The sequence below is a fragment of the Lontra canadensis genome, unplaced genomic scaffold (assembly GCF_010015895.1).
Source record: "Lontra canadensis isolate GAN:19392208 unplaced genomic scaffold, GSC_riverotter_1.0 scaffold93, whole genome shotgun sequence".
NCBI lineage: Eukaryota > Metazoa > Chordata > Mammalia > Carnivora > Mustelidae > Lontra > Lontra canadensis.
In genome coordinates this window covers 6,214,499-6,238,662 of record NW_022631087.1, presented here as the reverse complement: position 1 = coordinate 6,238,662, position 24,164 = coordinate 6,214,499, and the positions used below count along the sequence as shown (strand labels likewise).

The following is a 24,164-nucleotide window of genomic DNA, read 5'->3' as shown; positions in this document are numbered from 1 at the left end:
TCTAGAGTCAAATCAGCCCCTTGCTAGGGGCAGTAGAACACCTTTAAGCTTCTACTTCCTATTATTTGGGTAACCCTGGACAATCTATGTAACCTCTATGCGCCTCATTTTCCCCATCCGCGAGATGGGAACTCACAGGGCTGTAGGATGAAGTGAGTTGATACGCGCAGGGTACTTAGCACAGTGTTGGCTGTTTGGTAGCTCTTCTGTATGAAATCAACGGCTTCCAAACCCTCTGAACACGACCCACAGCAAGAAACATTCTACATCACAACCCAGGACACACACACAGACACATAACACCAACAACTGTTGCACAAAATCATCCTCGTAACTTACAACGTACTTTGACATTTTCAATTCCATTTGTTTGTTTTAAAGCGGATCCTAACCCATCTATTAATTTCACAAACCCACCGATAGCTCACATCCTGCAGTTTAAAAACCACTGCAGTAAATTTCAGCAAGAGACAGCAGTATAAGCTACCCCTAGCTCAGGCTGCTAGCCTTGGCTCTCTTCCCCTCCTCTCATACCTGTGCCCTGAGCCGCCTGGTGACTGAGCTGGACCCACGCCCGGGGAGCTCTGGCTGGGCAGATGCACCAGCATGGAGCTGAGGAGACCCTCTGTGGCCTACTGTGAGGGCTGCCTTGTCAGAGGCTCCCTCCCTGCAGAGAGAGAGAGAGAGAGAGGGGGAGAGAGATTTCATCAGTCATCAGGCACTGACAGTGTGCTAGGCCCCATTCTCAGTCCTTCTCCCAGCCTCACAGCCCCTCTGAGGAAGGCATCATTCTTCCTATTGCTCAGATGAGAAGCCTGAGGCCAAGAGGTGAAGTGACTATGGAATTAGGATAAGCAGGACTGGTCCCTCTTTGGAATTCGGCATGTGAACTAAGCAGGGAAATCAGCCTACCAGAAAGTGCCTTCAGCGGACAGGACAAATAGGATTAAGAAGGGATTGGAAGGGACACCTGGGTGGCTCAGTGGGTTAAGCCTCTGCCTTCGGCTCAGGTCATGGTCTCAGGGTCCTGGGATCGAGCCCCGCATCGGGCTCTCTGCTCAGCGGGAGCCTGCTACCTCCTCTCTCTGCCTGCCTCTCTGCCTACTTGTGATCTCTCTCTCCCTGTCAAATAAATAAATAAAATCTTTAAAATTAAAAAAAAAAGAAGTGATTAGAAGAGAAAGTGAGGGAGGTACAGGAAAACAGAAATGAGCACAGGCAAGGGAGACAGCACCCCCGCCAGATGGCATCTGTGTTAGCAAAACAGCTGCACCAAGGGATGCTGTCAGGGGAGCCAGAGGTATTGGGGCTCCCGCTGTGGATTACCACCACTGGCTCCAGGCCTAAGCAAGAGGTCAGACAGGGTGGAGAGGGCCGCATCTGCCCGTACCCTTAGTCTCATGCCTGTGATGGACAGTCTAGGACATGGGAGGCTGATGGAGCTGATGACCAGGAGGGAGATTCCCTCCCCCATCCCGGAGGAAGGTCCCCGCACAGCCGTGGCTGTGCAGGCTGGGGGAGTGAGGGAGTGAACCTGCCCATTGCACAGGGAACAAATATGGCCAAGACGAAGGGAGGCGGAATACGGCAGCGATATGGGAAGGGTCTAATGGAGCCATGTAATATGGCAGAAAAAATGAGATTTGGGATGAGAAGATGGGATTTACGCTCCTGCGCTCTGTTCCTGGAACAAAACATCACTGAGCACCTACCAAGGCCCCCCAGGCCTTGAGGTAAGCAGTGGAGAGACACATGGACCCTTCGAGAACTGACAGTGTCATGAGGAGTGAGGAAGGAGGAAGCTGAGACTATTTTGTGGTTTCTGCATCAGAAGCACAACCCCCACGGCTCCGGTCTGTGGCCACTGCACGTGTGTCCTTTGTGGCCCTTCTCAGTGTCTGGGGCATCTTTGTGACCTTCCCACACCCGAGGAAGTTTTTCTGTCAAAATGAACAAGGCTCTTGGTGCCCTCTAGGCTTCCCGCATGTCCCAGCATGCCTCCCTGGCCTCCCCATCCTTCTCTTAGCATTGGTTTTTCTGGGTTTGACGCAGCCCATGAAATGTCCTTTAATGCTCTGACAGGTTACCCTATCCCCTCTCCAGCCCACTTTAGTGAGACTCCATCATTGGGAGGCCACCAGCCCTCTCATCTGAATTCTGTGAATCGCCACCTGGCCTACCTCTGGATGAAACCTGGACAGTATTGTGGCCCTCTTCCTGTCTTCTTCCCCTCCATCCCAGGCACTGGCTATTTTCTGTGAAATCGGCAGTGAACAGGTTCGGTCATGAACTGAACCTGAGGAAATGGGTCAGGAGTTGTGTGGGCAAGAGGGAAGGATGAGAGCCGTTGGAAAACAGAGAATGAATTATATTTGCTTGTTTAGATTTTTTGTTTTTTAAAAGATTTTATTTATTTACTTATTTATTTATGTGAGAGAGAGAATGAGTGGGGGTGGGGAGGGAAAATGGACAAGCAGATTCCCCACTGAAAGGGGAGCCTGACACGGGGCTCGATCCCAGGACCCCAAGATCATGCCCTAAGCCAAAGTCAGATACTTAACTGACTGAACCATCCAGGTTTCCCTATATTTTTCATTTTTATTTTTAAGTAATCTCTACACCCAACATGGAGCTTGAACTCACAACCCTGACATCAAGAGTCACATGCTCCTCTGACTGAGCCAGACGGGTGCCTGGCATTTTTTTTTCTTTTTAACATTTTTTTTTAAAGATTTTATTTATTTATTTGACAGAGAGAGGGAGAGAGATCACAAGTAGGCAGAGAAGCAGGCAGAGAGAGAGGAGGAAGTAGGCTCCCTGCTGAGCAGAGAGCTCGATGCGGGGCTCAATCCCAGGACCCTGGGATCATGACCGGAGCTGAAGGCAGAGGCTTTAACCCACTGAGCCACCCAGGCACCCCTTAACACTTTTTTTATGAATAAATACAGTGGAAGCAAAGAAAAAGAAACAGTACCAGCAGAGTGTTGAGTGTGGTTGTTGACTGACAGATGCACAGAGGCTGTGGAAGTTCAGAAGACAAGTCTCCTACTCGAGACTCAGGGAAGGGTCTCCAAAGATGATACCTAGTCTGGTATCTGGTGGCATTTTCTCCCATGGAGAGGAGAGGGAAAAGCCTTCCAGTCATAGAGAGTAGCAACTGCAAAACTCAGGGAGAGGAGAGACATTTAAGCAAATTCTGGAACTGTAAGGGATTCCCACTGGCTGGCAGGTAGGTCGAAATGGAGGTGTGAGCTGGAGCTCTGCCAATTAACCTGCCTTGTGACCTTGGACAAGTCATATAACCTTTCTGCAAACCATTCCCTGAGATATCCAAAGATACTGTTTAATAAGCAGTTCTATGGAACATCCTCTGTAAGCCAGGCACTGTATCAGGTTCCTGGGCAAATGTCTTCCAATAAAAGCTACAAATTCCTGCTGTCAGGAAGCTATGGTCTAGGGAAAGAGACAGACACTGTACAATGTGTTATGCAAGAGTTACGAGCAAAGCACTGCAGAGAAGGAAGCAGTTAATGCTGCTCAAAGAAGAAACAATGATGGGATGCCTGGGTGGCTCAGTTGGTTCGGACCACTGCGGTTCGGGTCAGTCTGGGATAGAGCCCCGCGTTGGGATCCCTGCTCAGCAAGGAGCTGGCTTCTCCCTCTCCCTCTCCCGGCCACTCTGCCTACTTGTGCTCTCTCTCCATCTCTCTGCCAAATAAATAAGTAAATAAAATCTTAAAAAAAAAAAAAAAAAAAAGGTGATTGTAAGAAGTGATTAGTAGATGTTCCACCAAGTGGAAAGAGAAAGAAAAGCACTTCAAACTGAGCAAAGCCAAGGAGCAGGAAAAAGGCAGTGATACATTTCTAGAGCCACGAGGTCCCGAGTGGCGGTAATAATGTAAATTCAGGGTGCGGGGAAGACGCGATCTGTGACTCCAGCCTGGGACACGTCCTCTTTACGCCCAGTCAGGGTCTTCTGCCCCCGACCAGCACTCCGCCTTCGAGGAGCTCAGCTGCCTCATCTGCAAAATGGAGAGAAGGAACCTTGCGCACCTCCAGTTTTTGGAAGTAACTGAGGCAAAGCGGTGGGCGGTGCCAGAGTTTGCAAGATCCGGAACCACGCCTTCCTCCCGCCCCTTTCTCCCATGGGTACCTCCCCTATGCCTCCACCACCTGCCTCCTCCCCTTCTTCCCGAACCTCTTCTAGGGCCCGCCCGCCTATTCCGGCCCCTCCCCAAGGCCACACCGTATTCCGGTCCTTCCCCAACAGCCCGCCCTCTCTTCCGGTCCCCCCCCCCCCCCGGGCCCCCCCCCCCCCCCGGCCCCCCCCCCCCCCCCGGGCCGCCCCTTCTTCCGTTCTCTCCCCCTCTTCCGGTCCCTAACTGAAGCTCCACCCCTTCCTCTATGCTGTCTCCCGCCATCCCCATTGGTGGAAAATCCAAGCCGCCCCTCAAATTGCGGAGAGAGATGCTCTGGTTGCCTGTCCCCGGAAGTAATGCTCGAAGGGCCCTCCCCTGAGGAAGTGACGGCGGGAGTGCCCTTGACGAGCGGGGAGGGCCGGGCTGTGCATCCCTCCGCTCGCGCTGCAGGGAGGTAGGAGGCTCGTGGGGGTGGCTCGAGGTGGCGTCGCGGCGGAGACACGCTCCGGGCCTGTTCCTGCGCTGTCCGGCGGCCGAGCGGGCGGAGGCCCCGGGCGGGGGTGGGGGGGCCTCTCCTCGGTTGGACAGGATCCCCGGTGGCGTCCGATTCCCCAGTCCCTCCTCAGACAGGTCCTTTCTTTTTTAGAACCCCCACACACACTCCTGTTCCTGAGCCTCTTAGTTTTCCTCGAATTGTCTCGATTCCTCTTTCTTGATCCTTTGACAATACCCTTTTCCCGTAATTCCCCATTAAAATGCCTGTTAAATGAGTAATAAAGAATTTGCAGACGGCCTTGGGTTCCAGTGTTGACTCTCATTTAATAGTTAGGTTTCTTTGGACATGTCACATTACCTGAGCCTCGGACTCCTCATCTGTGATGCGAGCAATACTGTAGAAACCTCCTCCAGGGTGAGCTGGCAGAACCCTAACGTGTGTAGGGCACTTGGGGATGAGGATGGACTTGGCCCTTAGCAGGTGCGCCGTAAATGTAGGTTCCTCCCTCGCTTCTGTTGTAACTCCTTCCACATCCTGATTTCGTTTTCGTTGTCAGCCCAGTTTTCCTGTCCTGGTTTGCGATTCCTTCTGCTTTTGATTCTCATTCTTCACTTAACCTCTACTCCAGAAATCTTAGTATCATTTCCTGGTATTCTTCTTCACGCCCTGAATCTTGAGCCGCCGCTCCCCAGTACTGCCCAGATACCTTTCTTTTCCTGGTGTGTTGACTTCCTGCACTCTTCCTGCCTTTTTCCCTCACAGATGGCTCAGCGACTTCTCCTGAGGAGGTTTCTGGCCTCCGTCATCTCCAGGAAGCCCCCTCAGGGTCGGTGGGCACCCGTCACCCTCAGGACCCCGCAGTGCAGTCCTGGTAACCTGACAGTAACACCTAACCAAGCCCGGTCAGTATACACCACCAGAGTGTGCACAACCACCTTTAACATCCAGGATGGACCCGACTTTCAAGACCGAGTTGTCAACAGTGAAACACCGGTGGTTGTGGATTTCCATGCACAGTAAGTCCTGGGGGTCAGCAGAAGACTGGGGTGTTTCTTGTGCAGGAATTTGTTGAGTACCTGTTCTGTCTCAGTCCCGCGTTTCATACTTCTCAGACACAGTCTCATTCCGAAGACCGGTAAGACCCACCCCTCGCACTCAAAGATTGAGTGTAGTCTGATAGGACACAGACTAGTGAACAGTCTTCAGAGCTCACTGTCATTGGAGCTGAGAAACACTCACGTTCTGTATCTCACTCTCCAAATGGCTCAGAGGCCCCTTCAACTTGGACCAAAGCAGGAAAAATAGGACGGTCACATCATCTGGCTTTGGGTGGACACCAATTCCTGGCCTTGCAGATAAGCTGATTTTTAACATCTTGCCACCGAAGTGGGAAAGGGCTGGCAGAAAGTTATCGTTGCACCGTAGTGCTGCCCAAGCACACGGGGGTTGGGCAGGGTTTTCTTTTCAGTGCTGTAGAAGTGAGTTGTAGGAATAGTTAAATGCCTGTAGCCTTCGGATTGTTATCGTGGCTTTCCTCATTTCCAGACTTCAGGTCCTGACTAGCCAGCTGGCCACAAAAGAACTTGGACAAACCCCTCAGATTGAGGCCTCTTGGTGTAGGCTGGGTTAGAAGTTGGGAGACCTTCTAGGCAAATCTCTGACAGATTGTTCTGCTTTCTTTCCTGTTCTTTCTCCCTAACTCACCATGTTGCCTTGTGCAGGTCGCTTGATGTCCTTGTGCCTCCCCTTCTTCACTTATAATAGGAGATAAGATCTTGCAAGCTGGGTTTTTAGGTGTTTTGAGTTCAATTAATTGAAATCTCTGACCGGAAATTGTTTTTTAAAGGCTGAGACTTAAAATAAGGGTCGTCGCCCAGGAGCTCATGGCCAGCAGAGCTTTCTCCCTTCTTCGTATAGCGAGGACTCCCAAAATGAATGATAAGTGGGATGATGCCTCATTTTCTTCTCTGACCAGAAAATAAGATGTGAGTTTGTTTAGTGCCCTGGAGAGGACAGCCTGTCGTCGCGGAGCTCACCACCCAGAGGGGCGCCCCTGTGATGAGTGCAGTGCCAGCATTGACCCAGGGCCTGGGGATCACAGAATAACCCAGGGCTCAAAGAAGACATTTGGAGGACAACCTTGGGTTGCAGTCCCAGGATGCCTGTCAGACTCTGGGACCTTGCCTCCAGGACCTGTATGGTCCTTAGTTTCTTAGGAAGGTGTTTTTCTTTGTGGGGCTGAGGGCTCTGGGCAGTAAAAACAGAGAAGATCCTGGCATAGTGACAAGGATGTTGGAGATGCTCCCTCGTACTGGCTTCTCCTCCCTGTGGTTCTGGGCCCGTGAAGTGTGTGAAGTAAGTCCGCATTTTAGAGAGCACCCTGAGCCCCATTGCCTTAGTGGCTGTCTCCTCACTGCCTTGAGATACATAATCTCTGTTACTTGAAAAGAGGAAACTGAGGCCCCAGGACAGTCAACTGGCTGGTGAGGAGTCTCTGTTTGAACCTAGATCTTTTAACTTCAAATCTCACATTTTCTGGATGACAGTGTATTTCTCTATTGTGTTCTGACACAGACTGTGTTTTAGAAGCCCGGGACCTCTGCAGATTCCCCTGCTGCGGAGTGCTGGCTTTATCGTTTGGCATATCATCATTACAGGTTCATAGTTGCCATACACAGAGCTGAGAGGGGCAGAAGGCCCCTCGGCAAGGTGTAGTTCAAGGGAGGGTTCTGGGGAGACAGAAGATCGATTGCTGAGCGCTCCTGTGACTGCACGCCTTTTCTCTCCCCTTGTCAGGTGGTGTGGCCCATGCAAGATCCTGGGACCAAGGTTAGAGAAGGTGGTGGCCAAGCAGCACGGAAAAGTGGTGATGGCCAAGGTGGATATTGACGACCACACAGACCTCGCCCTAGAATATGAGGTATGAGGTGGCAGAGGACTGCCCCAGAGCGGCTGGTATGGGGGGTGCTTGGGCGGGACATGGCTTGGGGGCCACCAGTAGCCAATAAGGGGCGTCTCAGTTTTTTCTAGCGCGCTCAGTTCAGAGCGCTTTGCGGTTGTGACCTGTTGAGGTTCTGAACCACTCATGTCCCTTTACCACCTTTAGGAAGTGGAATGTGTGATCCAAAACACCAGCTTATTCTCTGAATCTTGGGACATGGGTGCGTTCCTTCGTTCATATATTCACTCGTGCTCATATTCAATCAGTAGTTACGTGGGAGCCCTGCCACATGCCGGGCATTCGTGACTCTGGCACAAGGAAGTCCTGGCACAAGGAAGACGACTTCCTTGTGTGCAGCACTCTTAGTCTAGCAAAAGAACAACAGGTAGACATTTCATTTCACGGTATGGTGAGGAGTGCTAAGAGCAGAGGTGTGGAAGAGACTGACTGCTGGGGCGGTGGTGGGGAAGGAGGGATGGTTCCCACCAGGGGGACTGCTGAGTGGGGCCATGGAGGATGCATGAGAAGAAGGGCCAAGCGCACGGCACACAGTGAGACAGGAAGGAGTCCAACGTGTTTCGTTGGTGTGCGTGTTCGGTGTCTCTTAAATGCCAGGTGCTGTCTCTCAGTTGCTCATAAGGCAGTGGACAAAGCAGGTAAAATCCCTGCCTTCGTGGAGCCTACATTCTAGCTGGTTGGTTTTTTCTTTAAGGTTTTATTTATTGTCAGAGAGAGAGTGGGTACACAAGCAGGGGAAACAGCAGTGAGAGGGAGAAGCAGACTCTCCACTGAGCAAGGAGTCCGATGCGGGGCTCGATTCCAGGACCCCAGGATCGTGACCTGAGCCGAAGGCAGATGCTTAACCAGTTGAGCCACCAGGCCTCCATCTAGTATTTTTCATGGGTGGTCGGCACACTTTTTCTCTAAAGGACCAGGTTTGAGGCTTTACGGGGCATTGGTCTGTGTTGCAAATAGCCGCCATGGAAAGCAGCCAGAGACCGTGTATAAACAAATGGGTGTAGTCGTGTGCCAATAAAACTTTATTCACACAATTAGGCAGCAAGCTGGGTTTGGCCAGTGGGCCATAGTTCACTGACCCCTGCTTTAGAGGATAGGTACTGTGGGGAAAAGTAAATCAGGAAGAGGAGATGGGACTAAGCATGGGGCTGGGGAGGGGTTCATTTTTAAAAGGGTGGATGGTGGGACACCGGGCTGTTGCCGTGATAACATGCGACTCTGATCTCAGGGTTGTGAGTTCAAGCCCTGCATTGGCTGTAGACCTTCGTTTAAAAATAAATAAGTAAATAAATAAACAAAAAAAAAGGTGGACTCAGGAATACCTCTCTGAGAAGCTGACATCCGAGCAAAGACTTAGAGTAAGGAAGTGAACCAGGCAGCTCTTCGGAAGAGCAATCTAGGCAGAACAGACATCAGATGCAAAGGCCCTGTGGTCAGGGTGAGCCCAGTTTGCTCACAGGATAGCAGTGCCTGTTTGCCTGGAGTGGGAGATGCATGGGGTGTGAGGGCGTCCTCCTGGCCTCGGAGACCAGGACAGCTAGAGAAAGGGAAGAGGTGCACTGTGGCTGGATGGCCAGTGTGGAGAACTGAGCAGGGAGTGAGAGCACAGGCCGCTGGGGAAGTTGGCCACGGCCAGAGGGGAAGAGGTCGGGAAAGCCATGATGAGGATACTATTCTTATCGAGCCATACTTGGTGGCCCATGGCCAGATCTGGTTCCCCAACATATTTGACCTGGCCTTTGGGTTCTTTTTTTCAAATAGTGAACCAGATGTTTGTATCTAAAACAGAGATTTCACATGAAAATCCAAATTTCTTGTTCTCCTGAAGATCTGGCCAGACTGAGCCTCCATCCTTCCTTCCTTCTGGGCAGCCAGTGACTAGAAGTGGGGGCCTGTTCTCTTCCGAGTTTGTAAGTCCAGGTTCAGCGCTCACAAGACCACCGGGTAGCAGTGCGGCCTCCAGCTGGGGTGAGGATAAGCTGGCTGCCTGTTGCGCTGGGGTGAGAGTGGTCACCCACGGAAACATCTGCTCCAGACAGAGGCAAAGGAAGTAGATGCTGGGCAGGCATGGCCACTGATGACCACTGCAGGTGGGGAAGGGGGCCTTACTGAAGGAAGAGTCCGTGGCACTGGGCTGCTTACACGGGCTTGGTGGGGAAGGATGACTTGCTATTTTTGTGCTTGTTTTGTTAAGTAAACAATACCCCCAACATGGGGCTCGAACTCACAACCCCAAGATCGAGAGTCACATGCCCTACTGACTGAGCCAGCCAGGTGCCCCGAGGTGCTGTTTTTCTGAAGCCCTCCCACTGACCTTTCAGTCCAGGGGGCACTTACTGGCCATTTAGATGCCCCTGTCTTTCTCCTACTTGTCCATCCCTCCCTCCTCCGAGGCCAGCATGGGGCACAGTGAGACATCACGGGGAAGAGCTTGGAATTGGAGCGGCTAGAACATTCCCCAGGGTGACCGGCAAGTATAAGGTGTCACAGGCCAGTTCCTGACACCGCAGCAGTCAGCCTCAGCCAGTGGAACCTCTCAGCAGACACCCCCTGAGCGCCAGCCATGGTTCAGGAGCTGTGGTTAGCTGGTGCAGACTGGAAGAAGAGTAACCTGTCCCCACCCGCATTCCGGGGAGCCTGGTGACGTCGGGCTGGCCACCAAGGTCCTATAGTTAGGCTTGGAAAGTGTGTGTATTGGAGGAGGGTCCCCTTACAGGATCTTCTCACTCCTCCCTCTGACCGCTGTCCAGGTCACTCAGGAGGACCTCAGGGCGGCTGGGCCTGCATCACCTGGTCCTGGCCTCCTTGTTTTGTGAGGCCCCGGGCGGATGTCACTGCAGTGCTAAGGAAGCTCCAACCGGGGTTGTCCTGACCCCCTCCCCTAGCCCTTCCTTCCTTCCTTCACACCTGTTCTTCTGGAAGACAGCCCGAGGAAGAAGTTTCAGCCGAGAGATCCGTAGTACCTCCTGAGACAGCTTCCTCCTTTTCCAAGTGTTGGGTGAACATGTGGGAGAAAGTACTTTAAATTATATTCAGGGAATTTGGCGCCTCTCCCCGAGCTTTCCTGAACTCCCCCTCACCCCCCAATCCCCTCGGCCCCAGCCCGTTCCCAGCACACACCCTCAGGGTGAGTCTCCTTCCTCACACAAATTCCCCTTGCCCCACACCTCTGCTTCGGTCAGCTGCCCACCCTAGAACTCCACTGTCTCTCAAAGGAGAAGGAAGGGAAAGCCTGGGGGCCTTGGGGTTTCGATGTGCCGCCCCCCCCCCCCCCGCCCCATCCACGCTGTTTGTGCACTGCCCTGACTTGGCCGAAAAAAAGCTCTCTGCTCTCCCAGCTCCTCGTCCCCACTGGATGGCCGGGCGTTCCCTAATCGTTCAGACCTTGCCAGCTACAGGGGCAAAGAGCAGATCCAGGCGTGGGCCCTGGAGCCTCTGTGCTCTCCTTCAGGGCTTCTTCTGACTTCCCACTTGGAGCTGTTATCCTTTTATTTTCTCCTCATATAAAGAAGAAGACATTTTAAAAAGCAGTGGAAAAACAGCCAGGTTTAAATAATAAGGAGGAAAAGTCACCTGTCATCTTAGAATCCCAATACAATCATTGTCACAATTTGGGGTGATTTAAGCTTTTATTTGAATTTTTTCCCTTTTAATGTTTCACATAACCTCATAGAACAGTTCATTGAGTAGTAGTATTTCATGGCTGGAGAGCATAGTACTTCAATTATTACCATACCCCATACTTCAAAAGTATTCTAGATCAGTGCCTCACAAACATTCATATGATCTGGGATATTGTTTAAAAGTAGATTAGAGGGACGCCTGGGTGGCTCAGTTGGTTGTACGACTGCCTTCGGCTCAGGTCATGATCCCGGAGTTCCCGGATCGAGTCCCACATCGGGCTCCCAGCTCCACGGGGAGTCTGCTTCTCCCTCTGACCTTATCCTCGCTCATGCTCTCTCTCACTGTCTCTTTCTCAAATAAATAAAATCTTAAAAAAAAAAAAAAAAAAAGCAAAAAAATAAATAAATAAAAAATAGAAGTAGATTAGGAGGGGCGCCTGGGTGGCTCAGTGGGTTTAAGCCTCTGCCTTCAGCTCAGGTCATGATCCCAGGGTCCTGGGATCGAGCCCCACATTGGGTTCTCTGCTCCGCAGGGAGCCTGCTTCCTCCTCTCTCTCTCTCTCTCTCTCTCTCTCTCTCTGCCTGCTTCTCTGCCTACTTGTGATCTCTGTCTGTCAAATAAATAAATAAAATCTTCAAAAAAAAAAAAAAAAAAGCAGATGAGGAATCAGTAGGTCTAGGAAGAGCCAAAGACCCTGCTTTCCTGCAGGCTTCTCAGTGACCACTGGCAGCACGTGGAACCAAACGTCAAGAAGTGAAAGTTCCAAAGGCCTCTGCTGACCTTCTGGGGGGCGTGCGAGGACTCCCACCTGGTGGTGTCCGTCTCATGGGTTTTGACAAGTGTGCAGCCACGTGGATCCACCATCACAGTTCTGTAGAGAAGAGTTTCACCATCTTAGGTCCCCGGTGCTCCTCGTTCTCCTCCCTCCTCCCCTTGGGCCCCTGGTAACCACTGATCTTTTTACTGTCTCCATAGTTTTGCCTTTTCCAGAATGTTGCATAGTTGGATTAGGTTTTTTGTTCGTTTTGTTTTGTTTTTTTTTTTTAGTAGGCTCCATGCCCAGCTCTGAGCTCAGAGCCCAGCGTGGGCCTTGAACTCACGACCCTGATCAGATCAAGACCTGAGCTGAGATCAAGAGTCAGACACCTAACTGACCGGCCACCCAGGCGCTCCTGGATTTGATTTTTTTTTTTTTAAGATTTTATTTATTTATTTGACAGATCACAAGTAGGCAGAGAGGCAGGCAGAGGGTGGGAGGAACAGGCTCCCCGCTGAGCAGAGAGCCCGATGTGGGGCTCGATCCCACAACCCTGGGATTAGGACCTGAGCCGAAGGCAGAGGCTCAACCCACTGAGCCACCCAGGCGCCCCTGATTTTTTTTTTTTTTTTTTTTTTTTTAATAATAGGGTTTTTTTTGCCTGGGGCACCTGGCTGATTCAGTCTGTGGTATATGTAGCTCTTGATCTCAGGGTTGTGGGTTCTAGTCCCACACTGGTGCAGAGATGACTTAAGAAAAAAATAAAATCTTTAAAAAGTAATAATCATAGGGGCGCCTGGGTGGCTCAGTGGTTAAAGCCTCTGCCTTCGGCTCGGGTCATGATCTCAGGGTCCTGGGATCGAGCCTCACATTGGGCTCTCTGCTCAGCGGGGAGCCTGCCTCCTCCTCCTCTCTCTGCCTGCCTCTCTGCCTACTTGTGATCTGACAAATAAAAAAAAAAAAAGTAATAATCATAATAATAGCCTTTTGCAAGAATTCTCCTGCATCCAGAAGCTTCTCATTTGAAGTATGGAGTCAGCCTTTCGGCACCTCCCCACCTGCGCTTCCTTGCCTTGCCAGGGCTCAGGAGCTCCCAGGCCAGCTCGGGGCACGGTGAGACATCAGGGACAGCAGAGTCATAGATCCTGTGTCAGACCCCAGCTCCGTCACTTGGTCACTCCGCTCTCGGGCCTCGGTCTTCTCATCTGTAAGGTGACCCCACCTTGAGGCACGAATTTATGAGGTCATGTCCGCAAGTGGTTAGCATCTCCCCGACACTTGAGGTCCCCCAGTACACAGCGGCCTCACCACCGGTCATATTTTCCTTTGCGTTCGTTCTGCAGTTAGCCGAGAAGGAGTCCCCGACCTGTGTGACAGCTGGCATGGTCCCTGTCCCCTGGTAGGGCCTCACAGATGGGGGGAGGGGAGGCTGGGAAGTCTCTGCAGGATCCTTGAGCTCCAAGGCAGTGCGGGGCTGGGCTGGAGGTCGGCGGGGACAGACGCACGGGCATGTGCGCACACGGGCATGTGCGCACACGGACACGCACACACCCTGCCCTGAGGTCTCAGCATCTCTGGCCCAGCCTGGGAGGCTCCAGGAGGCGGCATCACAGAGCAGGAGGAGCAGCACATCTCAGCGCATCCGTTGGTCCTCCCTCCAGCTGCTCGGGCAGAGCGCAGAGGGAAGCAGCGGTCCTGTTCCCCTGCGGCCCCTCTTCCACTTGGATCACATTCCAGAGGAGTGTGCCAAGGACCCACGCGCTTCCATTTAAGGCCGTGTTTACAAGCAAAGCCACATCCTCCTCCTTTCGGGGAGGGAAGCCCAATCCCAGTCCAGGTGCTCCAGCCGTGTCTTGGAAAAAACAGCCTCTGGCAAGTGTGTGGCTGTGTACAGTCGTCTGATTTAGGCTCCCCCTCCGAAGAGCGCCCTTGGTCAGTAAGGACTAGACCTTGGAATGTCTGCTCTATGTCTGCAGCGTGGCTGTGTCTGTGCATTTGCACGGATGTGATCATGGTAGGACTCGTCTGGTGTCCCTAAGAACTGACACCACTCCCAGCCACCCCGGCCAGCGTAGTCCTACTTAGAGGACATGTAAAAGCCATTAGACCCCTTCTCATGCACCAGCATATAGTTTTTATGCAGTTACAGAAACAGGACGGGGTGGAATCCAGTTAGGGCTTGAGCCTTGTCCCTCAGTGGAGTGGGTAGACTCCAGGCGCCGTAGCTGCCCTCACAGGCCACTAGAGGGCGCATAAGAACACAGCTCTGGGGGCACCTGGCTGGCTCTTTCTGTGTGACTTTTTTTTTTTTTTTTTTTTTTTTTTTTAGTATTTTATTTATTTGAGAGATGGGGAGAGAGATAGCGAGGGAGAGGGGGGAAGCAGGCTCCCCACTGAGCTGGGAGCCCAACTCGGAGCTCCATCTCAGAACCCTGGGATTATGACGTGAGCCAAAGGCAGACAAGACACCCAACCAACTGAGCCACCGAGGCGTCCCCAAAGTGTGTGACTCTTGATCTCGGGTTGTGAGTTCAAGCCCCAGGTTGGGTAAAAAAAAAAAAAAAAAAAAAAAAAAAAAAACTTTTAAAAAAAGATAAAACACACAGCTCCATGCCCGCCTTGAGGCATCCCATGGTACGATCTGCAGCAAGTCTCCCTGGGCCCTGGCCTGTGCCTGGAGACAGGGCAGGCTACCCGCTGGATCTCTGCCCTTCATGCCACCTCGCGTATCACAGTCATGAGCCATGAGGGCAAGAGCCAGTGGTAGGACCACAAACTGGGGCACGCACATGGTCAGCCCGCTGCCACGTGGGTCTCCCTGCACATTTCCCTCTGCCACCTGCATCAGCCCCAGGACAGTCCTTGACGGGGTTTCATGGGACTCATACGAACAGGGACCGCATCATCTCCCCTGCTGTCTATCCACCCAGAACCTGTTAGGGGAGGCGGGCGGGGCCTGCCATGGGAAGTCAATGGGGGCAGCCCCCCAAGACTGGAGAGCGGGCCAGTGTGGCGTTCGGTTCTCTTGTAACTGACCTGGACGCCTTTCGAACTCCCAAGTCTGGCTCCCCAGGGTGACTCATGGGCAGGACCGCACTCGGAATTCACGAAGACTTGGTATGTTTGTGTAAATTGCTGTTGTTACTTTGTAGTTAACATGTGTAACAAAAGAATGTTTATCTTGTTCTGTTTATCCATTTTTTATAAAAAAAAAAAAAAAGTCTACAAATGTCAGGCAGGGAGCCCAGGCCGCAGAAAATACTCGATGCCACAGCAGGCAGTGGGCCTCGTGGACGTGCCATGGAATCTGTACGGGTCCCCCGAGGGAACTTGAGAAAACGCTTCATAGGCCAAGAATGTTGCCCTCCGTCCCCCCCGATAAATAAACATCAGCTCATGTATGGCTGAGCCCTTCCTCCCACACCGTCCAGTATGAGTCAGTGACTTTCTGGACCCTGCTGGCCATTCACAGCAGCGAGCGACGGGGCTTGTTAGACCTTACTGACACGCTCTCTGTGGCCACCATTTGTTGAACGTCCCTGCATACCGGGCGCAGCCAGGTCTGACCCTCGAGGGCCCTGCCAGGCGCTGAGACTGCTCGCCTTACCTGGTGCGGCCCCGGACCTGGAACGGGGGCGCTCAGTGGCTCCATTGTGCAGATGGGAACAGGGAGACGGAGCAATGAAGGGGCTTCTGCAGAGCGGCCTGGCTTCAGGTCAGCCCCTTCCGGAGCCTGAGCCCCCAACCACCCAGCTTTATCTGTGAATCTTTCATCTCTGTCCTAAGCCTTGAAGGTCTATCCTGTCGCCCCCATTTTACAGAAGAGGGCGCCGAGCCCCTGAGGGCGGCGCGGCCTGTTGGGGAGCGCCAGAGCCAGGGCTCAGACCCTCACATCTCTGCGCCTCCCCCGCGCTAGGCCGGATTGCCCCTCGGGGGGCTCCCCCCTGCCCCCCAGCCCTGGCCTGCAGCTGTGTGCGCTATTTTCATCCCTCCTCCATTGGAGCCAAACCACTGGGCCAGTGAGTCAGTCCTGCGGTTGGGGAAGGAAGGGGACCGCCGGGAGCCCACAGTGGAAAAGTCTTTCCAGCGGGTGAACCTTCAGGCCCTGCGGCACCCCTGCACCAAGGGAAAGGGCCCCGCCCGCCGCTTGGGCAGTCACTGCCCTCCGTATACCGCCAGCCTTCACCACAAAGGCTGGGGAACAGCCGTTGAGAAAAGTCCGTCTCCGGGTGACCTGGTCTCCCTTCATCTCCTCCACGTAGGTATCAGCTGTGCCCACCGTGCTGGCCATCAAGAACGGGGACGTGGTGGACAAGTTTGTGGGCATCAAGGACGAGGACCAGCTGGAGGCCTTCCTGAAGAAGCTCATTGGCTGACAAGCAGGGAGGAGGCCTGGTTGCCCTTGCCCCCTGAACCCCCATGGTGCCAGGAGGGTCCCCGATAGAACTCAGAGCCCTTCTGTGTTGGCCCTTCCTGCCTCCTCCCTTCTGTCCGGCCCCTGCGGGCCCATGCTTCGGAGACCGGGCCCCCACACACGGGAGCCTCGCGTGCTTCCAGCCCTGCTGAGTGCCAGAGGAACGTGGCTGCTGCTGATCTGGGGACAGCCGCCTCCCCACCACCACCACCACTATCCTCTGCCTGCTCCCACAGGGCTAGTCCATTCTCCCGGGATGCTGGAGGGAGCCCCAGGCCAGCTGGCAGTGACCTCTCGGCCCGCATCTCCCTGGTTCCTTCTGATCCACGCCCCGGTGCCAGGCCCGTCTTCCTCCTGCCTTTTTCTTTCCTGCTGCTGTTTTATAAAAAGGAAAAAAGAAACCCAAACAAGTGAGAGTAATCTATAATTCTCTCATTTTTTGTAGGTCTGTAATAAAGAACTTTATGTGATTCCCTTCTACCTCCTGCTCTGAAGAACAGACCCTAGGCTCCACACAAAATTACCCTGGAGCCACCGCCCCCCAAAGAGCCACCTCCCTTCCTCCCGGGCACAAGGGCAGAGAACACACACATGGGGCAGGAGGAGGGGGGCGTCCTCAGAACCCCTGCTTTGGGAAGCCTCCCTGTGAACAAACCCGACCAATAAAGCCAGGGGTTTGCACTGTTGACAGCTTCCCTTCTGTCTGGGCTCTGGAAGCACTTGGGACCCCTCCCCAGGCTGGGCTGCTGTCCCTGCTTCCTGTGACTCCGTCACCCTCTTGCCCTTGACCGGTACCGCCTTCACGGGCAAGTGAGGCAAGAGGGTGCTTGTTTGTCCCCATTACACAGATTAGGACACTGAGGCTCCTGGGGTCCAGAGCCAGGGTTTGCATCCAGAAATTGTCGCCCCTGAAACCTGCACTCCTGCACCTGATCCCCTTGATGTTTCTGGGCCTGCCTTCACCGATGGCACATGGCCGTACCCCTGGAAAGCCTGGCCCCTGGGGGAGCTGGGCCATTCTTCCTGTGTATGCCACAGGAACGCCTGAGCCCTCAGGGCCAGCCGCTCTGTCCCTTCTTGTTCCCAGCTCCCTGTGGCCCATGAAGGAAGATGCCAGGCCACCAGGCTTGCCAGCCAGAAGAGCCCGCCCTCCATCTCCCTCTTGGGGCCGAGGGGCCCTTTGGCTCAGTTGCCTCGCTGAGGTTCCAGCTACCTGGGAACCATGGGGGCTTGACTGCAGGGGTGTCCTGGCACCCTTGCCCTCGGCCCTGGGGTACTGTGTCTCCTTGTGGGTGCCTTGTCCTCAGTGGTTTTCGGGTTGCTATTGAACGTGCCCAGGTCATACCAGGGTCCTGGAGGGGTCTGCACCAGCACTGCCTCGGGAAGGCTGCTGTGGCCGATGGGAGAGCGGGGCTACCTCAGAAGCAGCCCCTGAAAGACCTCAGACCCAGGATCTGTCAGGCACACAGAGGGGAGATGAGTCAGCAGCTGGCATCAGCCAAGGGAGGCCGAGAGCTTTGGGAGGGGGGCAGCAGCCACCCGTGCTCCAAGGGCGCTAACTGGGTGCTGCCTGACCCCACCGTGGCTGTACAAGGTCAGCGTCCTCATCCTCGTTCCCCTCTACACGGGAGACCCCCTCAGGGGTTGAGAGCCTTGTCCAAGATCACGGAGCCCACAGGGCACACCTCTTCCGTCACGGTACAAAATGTAGTATGTGATCTTTGTCCCAGAGCCGACACACTGGTGGCTCGCTTGACAGGAGAGACGCTGACACGGAGGTTGAGTTACTGTCCAAGACGCCTGGCAAGTAAGGGGTGGGCCAGAGCTCAAGGTCGGGGTGCCGTGACACCCGAGTCGGGGCCCTGCCACGGGACCCCACTGCCGCTCCTTAAAAGGTGCCTCTGCCGAGCACTTTCTTTACAATTACCTCATTTAATTCCTGTCTTGTGAGGCAAGTATTATTTCCACGTTCCCAGTGGTAAAACCGGTTCGGAGACACGGACTTACCCAAGGTCATGTCGAAAGAGCGTTGAGGCCAGATTTAAATCCAGGTGGGGGTCTGGTCTCTCCACCGCTGGCAGGTGGGAAGAGGCTGCCAAAGAGCCTCGGGACCAGAGGCCAGGCCTCTGCACCGCCCCGAGCTCCCTGTCCTTAAAAGGATGCTGCGGGGTGAGGTCGGCTGGTGGCCTCCGCCAGCCCAGGTTGGCAGGTGCCCATGTGGCTATTCGTGGCATGAGTCACTGGCTGGGAGCACAGAGGCCTCGGGGTGATCCCATTTGACTAATTCCATGGTTCTGACCTCACCGGGACGCTGCCAGCTTTGCATCGCGGCCCCCCCCCCGCTGCCCTCTGGGTGCTTCCTTGGGCTCCCCTAACTGCAGAATAGGGGGTCGGCAGTGTGGCTGCGGGGCAAGGGAGTCAGCGCCAGCCCCTCAGAAGCACAGACACACCTCCCCAGAGAGGGGGGGCATGACCACGGGTCCCCTCGGCCCCACGACCTGCCAGGGGTGGCGTCTGTACATGTATTCTGATCCCGAAGTCCTCCGGTGGGCCCAGAGACGGGAGCCCAGGACCGAAGCTTGCGTTTGTCGTGTCGGATGTACAGCCTCCGCCGTGATCCCCACCACAGCCCGCCGGGCGGGAGTGCTCCCCATTTCCCAGTGGAGGAGACTGGGGTCAGAATGGCGTCCACAGAATGGCTGAGATGCGCAGCAAACGGGCAAACAGGAGTGCTCCCCAACAAAGGGCGCCCGTAGGCCTGGGAAGCACTAGGACGAGGCTGCAGAGCCAGGGGCCATAGGCCACTCTGGGAACAATGTCAGGGTGTCATCCCGCCTCCCCCATGAGGACACGAGCGGCATGACTTGCCCAGGTCACTGCCTATGTGTGATGAGGACCTGAGTCCCTGGGCCCTTACTGCAGCCAGTCCTAAAATGAAAGTGACTCTGGTGGCCCTTGCTTCCCAGGGCTCCAGGAGCAGAGAAGAGGACACTGTGTCTCTACGGAGGCCGGGCTCCGGGGCCAGGACCTGTTGGGTCAAGAGGATGTTGACGTGCTGCCAGTGGCCTTCCCAGCAGTCCCTGCCCAAGACAGGGGCGCAGGAGGGCGCTCAGCCCCTGCCCCAGACGCCTGGGGAAAGTTTGTCCGGAAAGTGAAGGCAGCTCTGGCAGGGCTGCCGGAAATCCCAAACGTGTGGGCCCTGGCTGGGGAGGGCCCAGAGAACAATGTTGGGGCCTTGGTGGCCGGCAGGACGCAGTGCGACCCGCGAGGCTTCCAGGCATGCAGCAGCAGTTCCTCTCGGCTGCCTGGAACACCGGCTGTGGGCGTGACCTTGAACCCTGGGTCCCGGCGGGTTGGGCTGACTGCCATGGATCTGCCAGAAACCAGGACCACTGGTTCTGCCAAGAAGCTCCAGCTCTCCAGCCACTCCAGACAGCCTTCTGGAAGCCCGGGGTGGTCTGCAGCCACTCCACAGTGGTGTAAGGAGGACGGGAGAAATCAGAGCCGGGTTCAAGTTCCAACTGGGCCACCTACTAGTGTGGCCTTGGGCATGTTGCATCCCCATGCGGAAGCTCAGAGGTGAGATGAATAGAAACAGGCAACACTGAGTGCACTTCCGGTGTCCTCTCGCTGAGCCTTCTCAACAAGCCAGAGAGAGGCAGGGACTGCCGTTGCCACTAGGCCCAGAGCGCTTCAGGGACCCGGTCTTGACAGGTGTCAGGAGCTCTGGACGCAGGTGTGTCTGACTCTAAAGGCTCTGGGTCCTTACCTATTAGCGCCACTGCTTTCCCTTGGGGGCAAGGTTTTTCACTATTTTGCACTTCAGTGGCCCCATCTGCATGCTGGGCCAGTGACACGCCCTCCTCATGAGGTCACGGTGGGGACAACATGGCGAGGCGTGCAGTGCAGAAGCATTCTGGTACCTCGCTGGGTCTCCGAAAGTGTCCACGGCTATGCTTTCCCTTCCCCTCCTCCAACGACATCTTCAACAGGAACCACCGGGTTTCCTGAGATACGGACCCGGCACCTCACCACGGACGAACAGGACTGTCCTTGTAGTAGGCCATGGCCCTGACATTGGGCTCACTGCGCTGGCCCCAACCTCTGCCACCACCGCCTCCCACTCTGGAGCTGGCTTAGAGGTGCCTGTGGCTCCAAGCAGCCCCAGGGAGCTGGCGGTGGTGACCTCACCCTCGGAGAATGCCTCCGTGCTCTGTGCCTCCTGGCCTGACTCCCATCTGACTGCCCTCTCACTCCATAAACCTGTGGGTCACACGCAGCCACTGATAGGAGCACCTCTTGTGAGCTTGGACCCCCTCCCCCACTCTACAGCTGCTAATTATTAATTGGGGGTGAGCTGGTCCCCCACCTTCTCTCAGCTTCCTAGGAAGCAGTAGGCAAGTAGCTGTCTCTCTCCGGTCTGCTGCCTCCCAGCAGAGGGGCAGCCCAGCCTTGATCCCTGGCTCCCCAAACTGCCAGGTGCTCTATCCACATCTAGCCCTCCCTGCACCCACCCAAGGTAGCCATCGTTGTTCCCATTTCACATACAAGGAAACTGAGGCCCAGAGAACTGGTGTACCGTGACTAAGACATACCCTGGGAAATGGGGCTGGGGTGGCCTAACCGAATCGCCCATCCTCCCCACTCTGACATACCGCTGTCCCCACGAGAGGCAAAGGATCCCTCCTCTTATGCCAGGCGTGGGGCCTTCGGGCCTCTCCTACCTGCCTTCCCCATCGCCAATCCCTGGCCAGAAGCAGGAGACTCTCTTTCCTCAGGACCTTCTCCTAGGGCTGGATTATTGTCTCCACTTGGCAACCGCACCCCTAACCTCAGCCAGCTGGTGTTTGGGGGTGCCTCTCTCGGCCTGGCCTGAATGCCACAGAACATGCATGTCATGAAGATAAAGTACGGAATGGTCGTGAGTTCTCAAGATAGGTGTCAGTGTACAAGGGACAGTGTTTGCAGGGTTTTGTTTCAAAGAACTGAAGAGAAGTTCGTCAGAAGAGCCGAGCAGTGGGAAGAGCATTCCAGGCAGAGGGGAGAGCAGGTGCAAAGGCACAGGGGTGGGAAAGCACATGATCTGTCAAAGGAGGGAGGCATGGGATGCAGGGGCCCAGTGGGGTCCTGCTGAGGGGGGGAATGGATGCAGGCTTTGACTGAAGCCTTGGAATCGCATGGACCGGGCTCCAATCCCAGCCCCTCCCCTCCTTAGCCAAGCCTCAGCTTTCCTCATCTCTGAAATGGGAGGATAGGGACACCTGGATGGTTCAGTTGGTTAAATGTCTGACTCTTGATTTCAGCTCAGGTCTTGATCTCAGGGTCATGAGTTGGGGCCCTGCATGGCGCTCCATGCTGGGTGTGGAGCCTACTTAAAAAAAAAAAAAGGAAATGGGAAGACAGTACTCTCTGCCCGTGGTTAAGACACAGGCATGAGATCATAAATGTAATGTTAGAGCACAGCGCTGTTGCGTAAGCCTCCTACTGAAAGCTCCCGGGCATGCGCGTGGGGTCGTGGGGCCGCCGGAACGAAGAACCGCAGACTGGGTGAACCAAACCACAGAAATGTAGTTGTCACAGTTCTGGAGGCTGGAAGGCCAACGTCAACGTGTCAGCAGGTTTTATTTCTCCTGAGGCCTCTCTCCTGGGTTTGCCGATGGCCCCCTTCCGGCTGTATCCTCACAGGGTCCTTCCTCTGTGCCGGTAGAACCCTGTCTCCTTGCCCCAAGTTCCTTCTCTTGTAAGGACACCAGTCCAACTGGGTTGGGGCGCCCACCCTAATGGCCTCATGCTAACTTCATGCCTCTGTAAAGGCCCATCTCCAAATAGTCACATTCGGAGGACCTGGGGTTTAGGGCTTCCGACAGGAGAATTTGGGGGCGGCGGTGGGGGAGGGGACACTCAGCCCATAAAATCCTGTTACTTAGTTTAATAATCATGGATAACACACAGAGGTTGTAGGCACTGTTCTAAACTCTGTTACTCCTATAACCCTAGGAGGTAGGTTCTGTATCAGCTCCAGATTATGAATGGGGAAACTGAGGCACAGAAGATTTAGTTATGACCCCAGGTCCCACAGCTAGGAAGGTGCAAAGCCAGGATGAAAACCCCCTAGTCTAAAAAAAAAAAAAAAAATTAAAATTAAAAAATTAAATTAAAAAAAAAAAGAAAACCCCCCAATCTGACCAGTGCCCCGCTCTTCACCCTCCCTTAGAGCCTTACCACGACCTCCAAGCAGCCACTCCCAGCATTGCTAGGGCCTCCCCGCTCCACCCCAGACCCGAGGAAGCCCCTCAGGGAGGGTCAGGCCATTAGCCTTTCCCCTCCCCCCACCCCCACCCGGCTGTCCCATACATAGGTATTTTCCAGTTAATATTTCTGTCCATTACAAATGAGACCGTAATGAACATATTTGGACATAGAGCTTCTTTCTTCTTCTGGGTTTTATAGATGCAGGATTCTCCGGGTAAAGGAGCATTTCATGGTCGCTGAGAGCCCAGAAGGACTGTGCCGGGGCCTGAAATCTGAGCCAGGTTCTCCCCCAGCTCGGGCACCTCCCACCTGCTGGTTTACCTTGGGGGAGGGGAGGCTGAGTGGCAGGAAAGTCATCAGACCTGCCCCACCTCCAGCCACCTTTTTATCCGGGGCCACCTCTCCCTTGCAAAGTTCCAGGCCCCAGTCAATCACGCCTCAATGTAAAGAAGAACAATAAGAAAGAAACTTCCAGGCCCCCAATCCTGGCATTTCTGAGAACTTGAGTCGAAAGCAAGCTTTCATATAAGGGCCTGGTTGTGGTTATGCATCTGGGGTAGGTCCTGGGTCTGGGGCAGGACCTGAGAATGTGCATTCCTAAAGCCATAGATATTCAGACGCAGATGAGCCTGGACTTGGGCAGATGTCCTTCCTGGGCCCAGAACCATCTCCAAGCCCGTCCTACTGCACCTGTTCCTTGAGCAGCCTTTCATGTCCCTACCTTCCCATGGGGCCAGGCACAGAGGAACCCAGGAATCTGTAACATGAATGAACGAGTGACGTGTCCAACCCTAATAAGCTGTTCTCTGCCAGGCCCCGTTGCTGCTCTGGTCCCCATCCTTATCTCCAGCCCAGACCCCATTGCCAAGTTCCCTCTCTCCTCACCAAGGAGGCCCAGCTGGACCTCAGCACCTCTGGCACTTTCCATGCGAATTTGGACATCGCTCTGAGTCTCCGAGAGGAGCCACCCGCCTCCCCATGAAACAAGCATGTTCGTGATTCCCATGATCTTTCCCATATTCATTTCCCATCTAACGGGCTCCCAGTGATCTGGAGAGAAGGGAAGACGACAACTAAGTCTGGATGATGAGAGGGAAATGGAAGCCCAGAGAGGGTAGAGCCTTGCCTAAGGTCAACCAGCAAGCAAGAAGAGAGAATTCAGAAGCAGCTCTGGGTTCTCATTGCCAGTCCTGGGATTGCTCTTTTTGGAGGCTGGCAGAGAGATGAGGGGGTGGGATTATTTCTAAAGGAGTTGATAGGGGCAGGAATGAGCCCGGGGGTGGGGTGGGGGGTTCCTCGAGCCAGGAAAGACCCTCCCTTCCCTGCCTGCACTTGTCAGCCCAGCTCAGCACTCAACATGGCCCAGGAATGACTCCGCGGTGGGACTGGCTGCCCAGCGGGCCTGGTGTTTGCTCAGCACTTGGCCCTGACCACTGAGGCACAGCTGGGCCAACTTCAGGGCTGCCCTGTTCAGGCCACAAGAACGAGTTTCCTCCCCAGCAGAGGGAGGGAGACCAGGTTCT

The 24,164-nt window shown here is 54.5% G+C and overlaps 1 protein-coding gene across 2 annotated transcripts; it reads left to right on the top strand.

The window, feature by feature from the left end:
* The first annotated feature begins 4,461 nt into the window (after positions 1–4,461).
* TXN2 (thioredoxin 2) lies at positions 4,462–17,014 on the top strand. 2 transcript variants are annotated; one of them, XM_032836671.1, is made up of 5 exons: positions 4,462–4,593; positions 5,398–5,651; positions 7,432–7,555; positions 16,238–16,358; positions 16,835–17,014. In XM_032836671.1, exons 2-4 carry the CDS (start codon positions 5,398–5,400, stop codon positions 16,349–16,351), a joined length of 492 nt encoding a protein of 163 aa, XP_032692562.1. In that variant the 5' UTR covers positions 4,462–4,593; the 3' UTR covers positions 16,352–16,358; positions 16,835–17,014. The 2 variants fall into 2 exon arrangements, with proteins under 2 accessions (XP_032692562.1, XP_032692561.1); XM_032836670.1 differs by lacking the exon at positions 16,835–17,014 and having other exon boundaries at positions 16,238–16,458.
* Positions 17,015–24,164: the final 7,150 nt, after the last annotated feature.

What these genes read in the sequence shown, in the direction of transcription:
- TXN2 (XM_032836671.1), top strand. Translation starts at nt 5,398, where the DNA reads ATGGCTCAGCGACTTCTCCTGAGGAGGTTTCTGGCCTCCGTCATCTCC. An exon ending in GTTGTGGATTTCCATGCACA is followed by an intron (nt 5,652 to 7,431) that starts GTAAGTCCTGGG and finishes TCCCCTTGTCAG; the next exon opens with GTGGTGTGGCCCATGCAAGA. An exon ending in ACCTCGCCCTAGAATATGAG is followed by an intron (nt 7,556 to 16,237) that starts GTATGAGGTGGC and finishes TCCTCCACGTAG; the next exon opens with GTATCAGCTGTGCCCACCGT.